This window comes from Emys orbicularis, chromosome 3 (assembly GCF_028017835.1).
Source record: "Emys orbicularis isolate rEmyOrb1 chromosome 3, rEmyOrb1.hap1, whole genome shotgun sequence".
Classification (NCBI taxonomy): Eukaryota; Metazoa; Chordata; order Testudines; family Emydidae; genus Emys; species Emys orbicularis.
Window position 1 is genome coordinate 24,264,250 of NC_088685.1, and position 11,764 is coordinate 24,276,013.

The 11,764-nt window shown below is 41.4% G+C and overlaps 1 protein-coding gene across 1 annotated transcript in view; it reads left to right on the plus strand.

The window, feature by feature from the left end:
* The window catches only part of SDC1 (syndecan 1), a 32,072-nt gene extending 22,602 nt beyond the window's left edge, over positions 1 to 9,470 (plus strand). The window contains exons 3-6 of the mRNA XM_065400746.1: positions 5,883 to 5,964; positions 7,541 to 8,052; positions 8,354 to 8,477; positions 9,304 to 9,470. Of these exons, the coding sequence (XP_065256818.1) occupies positions 5,883 to 5,964; positions 7,541 to 8,052; positions 8,354 to 8,477; positions 9,304 to 9,470 (885 nt within the window). The remainder of the gene's footprint in view (positions 1 to 5,882; positions 5,965 to 7,540; positions 8,053 to 8,353; positions 8,478 to 9,303) is intronic.
* Positions 9,471 to 11,764: the final 2,294 nt, after the last annotated feature.

The window sequence follows — 11,764 nt, forward strand, 5'->3', positions numbered from 1 at the left end:
ACCAAACTGGATGATGTGGAAAACATGACACTTTCCCTTTGCACTGCCTCTTGTTTGTAAGGCAAGCCAAATCCTACTCTCCTCTCACCATGCAACTGCAATTACTTGGGTGTCACTAGTATAAATGAAGGCAGCCTGACCCCTTTTTAGGATTAAATCACTGGTGGGCTGGCCTGCCTACATTGGAATAGGTCCTAGATCCTCTTTGCTGTCTTAGCAAGACAAAGACCACAAACCCATGCTGTCTTCTCACTGACAGTTGGAATAGTGAGTATATTGATGGAAACACCCCCAAAAAAAATCAACACTGCTCACAGCCACAAACCTGAAACATGAGATGTTACTTTAAATAAGAACCTCCCCTCAATGGAAAGGGAACAGTTCCTACTGGAAGGCCACTATCAAAAGTGGAGATGGGGAGTGAAGAGTTAAGTGTTTATCTGCCAGTGTGGGGGGAGGATCCAACCCTTATGCAGGGATTTCTTGGGTGACTTCCTGTTCCCAAAGCAAACAGATAAACTGCTTCAGGTGGCAGTGTTCGTTTTTGGTTTGGTTTTTCCTTGTGTATTGTACAGGATAGTGACCCAAAAGGGACCTTGTCAGCCCTGGAGCACTACTGATAACAGGTAAAAGTTGATGTGACCTAAAGCAGAATGACCAGGGACTCTGTAGAGGGCAGGCTCTCTCCAGAGACCCAAGTCAGTAAACCTGTCTCCCTGCCCTATTGATTCCTGGCCCCATTTACAGACTCTTTACATCCACATCTTGACAGTGAAGATGCTGGGATTGTCTTCAAGAGCTTTACTGGCTTCAGCACTCAAAACTAGCTAGTACTAAATCAAGCTCTGGAGCCAAGACTTATTATCCAGCACTTAAAGGCTTTGATTCTTCCAAAGAGCTCTCAATGCTTCTAGAATGGACTTGTACTTAACTTTTGGAAACTGAGCAGGCTCATAGATTTTATTTACTTAAGGCCAGCAGGGACATGGGATCATCTAGGCAGACCTGCATAACACAAGCCATAGAATCTCACGGTTAAAGCCTTTCTTGAAGAAAGGCATCCAGTCTTGATTTGAGATCTGTTAAGTAATGGAGAATCGCCACTTCCCTTGGTAGCTTGTTCTAATAGTTACCCTCACTGTCCAAAGTGTGCTGCCATACCTGCTGTGAAACAGTGAATGTATGCACTATCTAGACACTTACTTCACTGTTCTCCAGTGCAAGTGTTTGTACACTCTAACTTTCATGGTGAGCTAAAGAGCAGCTCTGCCTTCCCCAGTAGCCAAAGTAATAAGGGGCACAGGGAGAGCTGCATGACGCCTGCCCCATTCTCCCTCCCACAACAACCCCAGAAGCAACCATCCATGGGAGCCTTGGCCTTGCCTACATGTAGGAAACTTGTAATCCATTGGTGCTAGTAGTGGTGGAGGTGCTTGGGTAGCCCAGGCATTTTTAACCTGTCTGTTGCATTATTTGGATGGTCCCCCTCCAAATGCATCTTGTATCTCTTGCTCACTTTATAGTAGTTGGTAGAGACAAGACAAAGTGCTACAGTTGCACATGGGTTGCCTCTGAAATGCTCTTCCGCTTAGTTCTTGGGAAAACAGACTGGATTGCTAATGCAGCTCCCTTTAACCTTTTGGCTGGCCCAGGTTTGAGTGTTTTCCAAAGGAGCAAACTCATCGCTATTACTACATTCACCTGCTACTAGGTCAGTCAGATTTATGACATTCAACCCCCATATTGGCGCTCACGTACCATCAAGCCTGTGCCACGTTGGAGCAGTCTGGCTAAAGCAACCACAAACTGGTGCAGCAAGATCACAAAATGGCCAAAACTGTCTGATTTAGACACATACCTTCACTATTATAAGTAATGACTGCACACAGGCTGCCCTTAACCCCTGTGGGAATAACTTCAGTGCATAACTTTGTGTACTTTCAAATAAGCCTGAAGGTGGCTGACAGTGTTAGATGGCAGAAAAATAATCTGAAATCTCCCCATACCCATCTGAGCATCCTGCAGGCCTGTGGCTCTGAGCAGCAGGGGGTGGAGTTGGTCTCACCTGGGATATTAATTCTAACATCCACTGTCTCTAACAAACTCACACTTCTCTTAGTCTTCCACTAGTATCCATGTCAAGCTAAAAAGCTTTTCAAATGGCTGTCGTACAAAGCCAATCCTTCCAATGAAGTTATTGCCCCCAGCATTTGCGGATGAATGACTGATCCACTCTTACTTTCATGCAAGTCAACTATTTTTGTGAGTTATCTGGAATAGATTGAACAGTTAACTCCTTCGTGATTAATGTCCAGTGTGCAAACTGGAAACAGCTAATAGAACCTTATCAGCCTGTCTGATAAGATAGGAATTAATGGTCTTTGTGTCAGTAATAGACTAGCTGGGGTTTTCAGGATACAGTGTGGGTGCAAATGGGACCGCAAGGTGGGAAGCCACAGTATGCGGCAGAATTATAAATTGGGAGAAACATGTCAACATAGCAGCATTACTCCAGGTAATTAGGCCTGGCATAATTTATCTTTTTGTAGTTGACAGATATTAAAAATAAGCATTAATGTCTTATTAATGTAAACTTTCACAGTTGTAGGAAATTATGGGGAGTGTCAAATTTAATGACAGATGTTGAGATTCAATTTAACTGTAAAACATTTCAACCTCATGTCAAAAGATCACTACATTCTCAGGCAGCACTTTTCTTTCTTTGCCTGTCTGCAAATTTGGACTCTAAAAATATTTTTCCTTGGCTTGTGTATGGTGGAGTTGACACTTATTGGCATTTAACAATTAAATGTAATCCTTCCATGCCGACAGACCGTGATTGGATCTTTAGTGCTCCAGTAAGGCTTACTCTGAAGAGTAACTTTACCAGACTGCTATAATACTGATCTCCACTAGGGCGTTATAAGAATGGGATACAAATAATCCTTAATCTAGTTAAAGGACTTCTGTGAAAACTTGACTCCACCATAGGCTGCTACAACTAGTAAAAATCATTGAGTTACTGCACCCCCAAAAGCCTCCTTTTTGCTTCTGCATGTGTAAAATCCTCACTTTCCCTGAAGTGTGGGTGGGGTGAGTTCACCAACTGTCTCCGGAACTCTAGCCTCTACTTCTCACAATTCATTTTAAGTCTAAAGTCTGTATTCTGGCAGGTATGAAGAACTCTGTAGCTGCAACTTGCAAGTGTCTTTGGCATAATGGTGTGAAAGGGAACAGTAATAAGCACTCTGTCTATTTATCAAGACAAGATGTACTCAATTTTAAGGTACTCTATTGGGCAAGCAATATTCTGACCCTTAAAGTCACTAGGGTGTTTGGGTTTGTGTAAGATTGGGGTGCTTTGCTCACAAACTAATGTGAGCTAGTGCCATGTGTGTTCAAAACAAGTATATAGCCACTTGGAAAGATAGTTACAAGCTATTTGCTACTGGTCTCTTCCATGACACTGAATCATGACATCTCTCAAAGACAATAGCTTATGCAACTACTTCATTAAACTGTATTAATGGGGCTACAACTGTGGCAATCCCACTACCAAAAACATGCATGCATTCAAGATGAATAGCAAAAGATCACTTCCGCAGGATATCGTGCACACTAATGGATCAGTGTTATGATCATAAGCTTCCATCATGTGGTTCGTCAAAGGCTGTATTAGGTACTTTTGGAGCACAGTGGTGCCATGTGAGTTCTGACAGTAACTGTACTACACTTTGGCTAGAACTCTTCCGGTGGGGAAGGAGACTATAACACGCTTGTGCCCAGCCTGCCTCTGGCTCCAACTGTAGCTGAATAGCAAGCAGTGTCTGTAATGACTGATGGGAAGTACTCATAGTAACGTTCATGATCAAGTACTTCTACTGTGGCTGCCAGAAAGCAGTGTCCTGTGCTGCTTCAGTACACAGATGGCCCCACTGTCTGTTAGTAACTTATTTTCGGCCTTCAAGTACAGCTGCGTAACTCCAACTACGTTGTGCTACTCTGATTAGTCAGTGGGATTAAAGGCTTCCTGTTTGGGTATAATCTAACTGCAATTAAAAGGTCATGGAGAAACCTTGACCATGAGGTGTGCACAGTGTCTGAACAGTGTAATCCCTTTTCTTGATCAAAAACTGAACTAGTCAATGTCTACAGACAGACTCTTTGAATCAACATGCAGATTAAATGTCTAGTTAGACTTTGCGGTGTCTGAAAAGGCTGGCAATTCCTCGGGTAGCACATCAGTACAGAAACCTGGCTTTGCTATTTGTGCTACTTGTCTTGTGTTCCAAGGATGGCCATTGTCTAACCAGATCTACTGAAACATTGTGGTCGTACTTGAGGGCGGGAATCTCATAACTGGGATACCCTCATATAGAACTCTCCTGCTCTTGTAATAAATTGTTCCTTGTTTAGTTTTGCTCTCAGGTAAACTCTTGGCTGTGCTTTAAGAAGCTTTCATGTTAACTTCATGGTGTCATAAGTTTTTAAAAAGTGACCAAAATCCACTAGTCACCTTTGCCACAACTGCCTGTATGCTACAGATACGTATCTCTACCTGCCTACTGAGCCTTCTGTAGGAAGGTGACCTCTGAACACCTGTCTGGGCCAAAACTCTCCTCCAATACATTCAATAGTCTGCAAGCTAGTAGTCTGCTATTGTCCGAGGGAGACTGGGCAGACTGGTACTTTCAAAGCATCAGGGTGGGTTGATTTAATTCAAGGCAATTTAAATCACCAAGTGGGAAGCCTCAATAAAAAAAAATCTATTTTAATTAACTTTTCCATTTGTACTCTTTTTTTCTAAAGAGAGGTGCAGTAAAGCATATTGACTTACAACTAATAGAGCCTTTACACTAGATTTGGCACATCTTGCTACCTAGGAGGGCCAATTGTAATTATAAATGTTTACTTAAGCAATTTTAGCTTAATGTTTTCATATTCCTGTATGCTTAATATGTTAGAAAATGGTGAATATTGCTTATTCACTAAATCAACTTTTTGCTCATAATTTGTCAAGTTGCATTAGGATGGTAATTGGAATTTAATTAAACAGCATATACATTGTTTTGTTTAATAAAATAAAACCGTAAGTATGTTCAGTACATAAGTGCTCATCAAAACATGCTTCACATTTACAACTATTTATAACAAGCTTAGGCCTTAACATATTGTATTAAATTTTAGATTTCATTTTCAACAGGTTTATTTAAAAAACATGCAGAATCCAATTTTTTTTCAAAACTTTTGTCCATCTGGCAAAGCATGGTGGGAGTAGTGAGTGATATAAGGGAGATCTCCTCATCAAAGAATAAGTAGGTGAGATCTTGCATGGAAATCACAAACTACATTCTCAATGAACAGCATTCATTTAAACAAGTCTGCCTTGCCTAGCAAATGTTTTCCCTGTCTTCTGGAAGGCAGCTCAAAGGGCTAGTTGATGTTCCTCAAATTAGTCCATTTCTCTTGGGTTGGAAACCAAGCACTCTGCTGCATTTGTAGGGTAACTATTGTACAGCAATCCACCTAGATCAAGAGTAGTGGACTGATGGATCTGGTTTTGATTGTCCAAGAAGAATGGAGTCTTCATTCAGGATGCATATTGCACTTGACTTGCCTCTAGTATGATGGGCTCCTTCATGTAAGCACCTGCAACTGAATAAAACCCAGAACTAAAGAGGCTGTTTTCAGTCTGACTATATGTAGTAAATCAACCCAGAAAGTGTGGCCATTCTTATGTACTGAATGGCAACAAATGCTTGCTTTTTGGGGGTGGGAGGTCCTAATGGTGGTGCACTTTTTTGTGTGTGTGGAGTATCTTTTATTTTTATTAATCACTCTTGTGCTACTCTGTTCACTAATGTGGTCCTTTCTCTTTAAAGCAAACTACAAATCTAAACCTTCCTCCTGAAGACCTGGACTCATCTGGCGATGATGAGGATGCTTTCTCTGGCTCTGGCGCTGGTGAGTGGACTTGTATTGCTGCTCGGTTGTCATAAATTCTTTAAGGTCATGACTCTTGGCGCACAGCTTAGCAAAGATGTGTCCTGGCTGCTGTTTCCCTAGAGCAAGGTCACTTGAAGTGTCCAGTATCTTTCCCTTCAGGAGCACAGTGCTCCTGACAGTCATTTTAGGCTGTTTTACCTCTTAAGCACAAGCAGACAATTGAGAATTGAAGTGGGCTTCCAAAAAAGTATCTGTTCCTGGTGGAAATAAACGGGATCCCAGAGATGTCTACAAAGACATCCTACCCATATCTGACTTGTAAGGCCACTAATGTGAAACCACTGTAGTTGCTCATGCATTCATGGAGCAAGTGAAGGAAATAAAGTAGAGGTGTTAAAGAAGTTATCCCATCGATCTGTTTTGGATTATGAGGGAGGGAAGGAGATGGATGAGAACTCCTACGTCACAATTCCTCTGCCATAACTCACTCAGGCTGCCTAGCTCTGGGCTCCTGACAGACCTCACTAGACTATCAACTTCTAGTAGTGACTTCCCATGGGAGGCAGGACTAACTATATACCCCATAGTGTCAAAGGAGGCCTTCAATGGAATTGGACTCTGGGAGGCATCCCCCATGCTGGGTTCTATTTCTATTGTAGCAGCTCCTAGATGCCCAATGAGGATCTCCATTTATGCTAGACTTGTCCAAATAAGGCAGTCCATGTCCCAGAGGACTTATGATCTAGGTATTAAGCAATGGTTAAACTTGCTGTACAGTGATACAGGTCATAGAAAACTGCTAGGGACCCTAACTGGGTGCAATTTTCTATATACCACTAATGCCTATTTAATCTGATCCAGACTTTGGCTCCCCCCCAAAAGAAATAAAACTTCCTCAAACTGGCCCATGAGGATAAAATGACTTGACATCCTTCTGGTATGAAATGCTAATCCCTTTCCTAAATTAAGATTAATCTTCACTATTAACTTCTGATGTCTGGCTGCTCTGTCAAACTTGGTGTTCCTGCCTATACTATTTCTCCCTTTACCCTTCTTCCCATTCCCAGCTACCTGCTTTAGATGGGATATCCTCACTGGTAGGGTTGAGGGTAGGAGAAAGGTGGGAAGCAGTGCTGAACAGTCTTCTGCCGTTGAGTATTGGGATCAGTTTAATGATGGGTAAAATTAGTTGGGTTTTATCAGACTTGCATTTGACTCCTTGCCCCACAGGACAATTCTAAGTTACTAGCAGATCAAAAGTAGTTAACACTTGCGAACTTACAGGTCAGTGTGTTACAAAAAGGAATGTTTGGCCTTGATAAGTGGGCTGCTCTCCCTCCTTGGCACGAGTTCGAACAACGAATAGTGTACTGACTTGGCAGTACTTGAGTAACCAGCACATCCAATCTTGGGGTGATTTTGGGGGTGATAGGGCACTGTGAAGCAATCTAATTGCTTTTGGGTCTAATCCAGGCCCTACAGTAAGTTGCCTTTTAATAATAAGGCTAGCACACCACACCACTTACTGAGCTGCTTGTACTTGTCTGCTATTGAATCCTCTGTACATCAGTTAATGCTTAACATTCTTGTGTAGGTCCCTTGACCGACCATCCTGTGGTTGCCTTGAATATCCCCTTAGAACATGCAAATTCATCATCAAGGTCAACTATGTCTACTGGAGCAACTGTTCACCAACCTGCAGTTCATGGCACTGAAAACCCAGCTGAAAAGGAAACGGTATCATCCCCCACTAGTGATATGGTGCCAGATGAGGCTGTCCTTTCAGATAAGGATGAAACTCACAAACTGGGCTCAACTGCAGAGAAACCTACAACAAATGAGGCAGCCCTAACAACAAGAAGTCCAACTACTCACAGTCCTACTGTCAGAGTAACCACTGCACAAGCCTCAAGCACAGTCCATGTAATTGAACCTAGTATCCATAGCTCTAGTTCATCTGGTGTCTCTAAAGAAACATTTGATCCCAACTTCACCACTATTAGTGAGGAAGATGTTCACTCCTCAACTACAGCAATTCTACCCACGGGTATATACCCTACAGATGAGAAGGAAGCTCCATTTCCCGAAGAAAGCTCTGGGGATCAGGTAAGAATTAAGTTTCAATCTCAAATGTAGATCTTTGCCATATCCAATGCGAAAGCCATACAACAGTGCTGGAATGTAGTAACTTTGTGCCACTCCACATATGAAGCTAGTTTCTTTTCTTCCACACTATTATGATGCATCATAAGCTGTTAACTGCTGGGTGTGGGGAAAATTCTTGTGCTATCAGTTGAAGGGAAATATTAAAAACTACTAATATAACAAAACAAGGTCAATGTAAAGTTTCCAGTAACTCCATCAGTGAGCTGAAATGTGACTGACTTGCACTGTATCTTTCCCACAGGGAGACTTTATCTTTAGTGAAGAACGAACAATACCATCGGAATCTGAACTGGTTGACTCTTCAAGAGATGCTGAAGCTGCTGGAACTTCCCAGGGGTTAATGGACAGGAAAGAAGTTCTAGGAGGTATTTCAAAATACATTGAATGCTATAGAAGGTCCTGTGTAGTCCTCCTAATCGGTGGCTGCCTAATCTGCTATAGGATCCACCCAATACTGCAGAACCTCGACTCTCTAGTTATCAGAGCTCAAGATATGTTTGGAAACCTGAAAACACTAAATCAAGGCAGTATTGCACAATATGTAGATGCCAGATCCTCAAGCTTCTTCTAGTCAATATCTAGATTAATGCATTGCTAATAAAAACAAGCATGTTGCAGATTGAACATGGGAACAATGTAAAATCAAACCTGATGTAGTATGTAGAGACTGTCCTTGGTAAAGTAAATGAAGCTGCTGCAGAACTGCTCTAGCACCAGAGAGCTGCAGAGTTTCGATCCAGTTACTCTGAGGTACATGTTCAAGTGGGTGGTAATACACGGAGAGAACTTCTACTCCCAAGCAAGGATGGAGTAAAAACCTCTTGCAGTACTAGAGCATAGCCTGTTGGTAGGAGTCATGGCTTAGGTACAGTGGGCTCCAGGTAATGGAGGAAGGAACATGGATGACTGCATCTTCAAACTTTCATTTTTGGGAAGGAATTGAAAGCCGCTGTAGGGGAGGCTTTCAGAGGACTGCTAGGTGCTCAGTTCCCATTGAAAGCTTAAAAAGTGAAGTACCCAATTCCCATTTGACTTTGAAAACTCTCTGGATCCTATTAAATCACTTGATTATGAAATGCCTTTATAGTACTGGTCTCTGTTCCTACTAGTTAACTCTGGAATAAATTTCAGTCAGAATGTCTCTCTCCTGCATAGTGTCTAATGTGACTTTTTTTTTTTCCCCCCACACAGGTGTCATTGCTGGAGGACTAGTAGGCCTGCTCTTTGCAGTGTTCCTAGTTGGATTTATGCTGTACAGAATGAAGAAAAAAGATGAAGGCAGCTATTCATTGGATGAACCAAAACAATCAAATGGAGGATACCAAAAACCACAGAAACAAGAAGAATTCTATGCATAAACACTAGTCTTCAGAACACTTCCCCTCTTTCTTGAACTCTTCTCCTGTCCCTGCATACAACCTGCTTGTGGTTTTTCTGCATTAAACTCAAGCCATACAATCGTCAGATATAACCCCTGCCACCTTGCCACTGGAAACTAACTACAAATTACATCTGGATTCCTGGAACCTAGCCAGCTTTCTTGCACAAATGTATATTTTTTTTTTTTAAAAAGGAAGTGGAACATGGGACTGCAAGCCACTAAGCTTGCTTTGGCTTACCTTAAGGACTCCTGGGAGGGAAGGAGATGAGGGAGAGCTGGAATGTATGTCTATAACTGACCTTTAGGAGAACAGCAGGAATTAACAGCTAACAAGGCCTAAATTATCTGTACTAAAGATCCTTGTTAAACTCTCATGGCCTCCACTGTGTGTATAGTGTATTAGAAAGTCTCTACTGCATTTGACAGACCAACAGCTGGTACCTCATGGTTCTTGCACTTTCTAGTTGCCATGATCATAGCACTTAATAGTGGCCATAAGATGCCAACTGGGAAAAGGAGTGGAGGGGCGAGGCAAACAAGTATTTGATCACTGGGTTTGGGATTTTTAAGAGTACTAGGAATGAGCTCCTTTAACAGTTGGATGCATGTACTGTTAATTTTAACCTAGAATTTAAATGGCATCTGAGCATCATATCCCCACTCTGCTCCTTTTGAAGTTAAACCAAGAAATGACTTTTGGGAACAAACCATATCTAAACCATCCACATAAGTGCCAAGTAAGACTAGTCTTACTGGCTCAAATACGTTCAAGTCTTTATATGAGAAATACCTTACTGTGTTCCACACCACTGTGGGACTCTGATGGGCAACTGGTGCCATATCCTAGCTATCTACCTCTCTGCATTGTCCATTTGTAGTGGTGACTTTGAACTAGGTCTGCCATGAGTGCCATCAGACCTTGTGTACAGTACATGGCACATAAGGTACGAAAGACAGAGCAAACTAAGTATCTCTGGCTTCTTGTACTGCCAAAGACCAGGGAGCAGAGAAGCATATTAACTAAACTAATCCTTTCTTGCAGCTTAGAATGGTTGTGGTGTTTTGTTGGCTCACACTAATATCTACTATATAAGTGCTTAGGTCTTTAACTTCAGACCCAATTATGTCAGAATATTCTCTTCAGTTTTAGAGTAGAGGTGAGCGTTAGCAATGGATAATTGTCATCTCCACAGTATCACCCGGCTAGCCTATGGAGCCAAGTCATTAGGTTGCTTACTGATTAGAACAGGAACACTTCCCAAAAGTCTCTTGTTTGGATGAAAGTACAGTTGTGTGAATGGGTTTTTCAAATACAATAGTCCTTAATGTAATATACTAAGAGTAGATGCATTCAGTTGTAGCTTGTACAGGATAATTCACTTCAGTGTCTATCTTACACCACAAATTTTTAAGAACTTTGTTTGAGGGAAATCTTAATTTCAACACAGACCTTGCCTCTGCTTTGCCAACTAGATTGATTGGGGGGGGTTTTTTTTTTGGTAGCCTGTTTCAAATTGATAACTCTTTTTCTGCTCATAGTGAAGGTATAGGGGAGGGAGAGAGTGTTTACGATGTAAATATTTATATTGCCGGGCCAAAGGAAGTGATCCAAGAACACTTGCTGACAGAGGCACATGTGTTGCATGTTCAATTTGGACTTTTTTTCAAAAACTTAAATAATGTGTAGGTCATTCCTGAATTGCTAATTGAGTAAATTGGTGCCTTCTCAATTTCTCAATAAAACCAAGAAAATACTTGCTTCATTCCAAACTCTCTGGACAAGAGATTGCCTTGATGTATGAATGTAGCTGTGTTAACCTTCTTAAAGACAAAACTGAGATGTCCATTACTGCCTTTATTTTTACACTGAATTTTTATAAATTAATGCAACAACCAGCCTGTGTTAATTATAGCTGTAATTCTTTGCTTTGTATAGGAATGTAGAAATGCTGTTAACAGGCTTTTCTATGAGAATTCTTCTCATAAACCACAGGAAACTATATTTAAAAGGGCAACTTCAGTTGTACTGCCAACCTTTCTACAGGCCAAGAATAACTGTATATTTTGGTAATCTAAATGGATAACTAGAGTTATTGACATACAGGAAGTTTTGTATTTAAGTGGTGCAATTAAATATAATTTTAATGGAATATACTTCAGTTGGTTATCTGTACACATGCAATAAATGGCGTTTTGGCAAATAACTTGTGGTCTACTGTGTCAGCCTACCTGGGAGCTCTCCTATTTTCCCAGAATGTCACACATAACCAT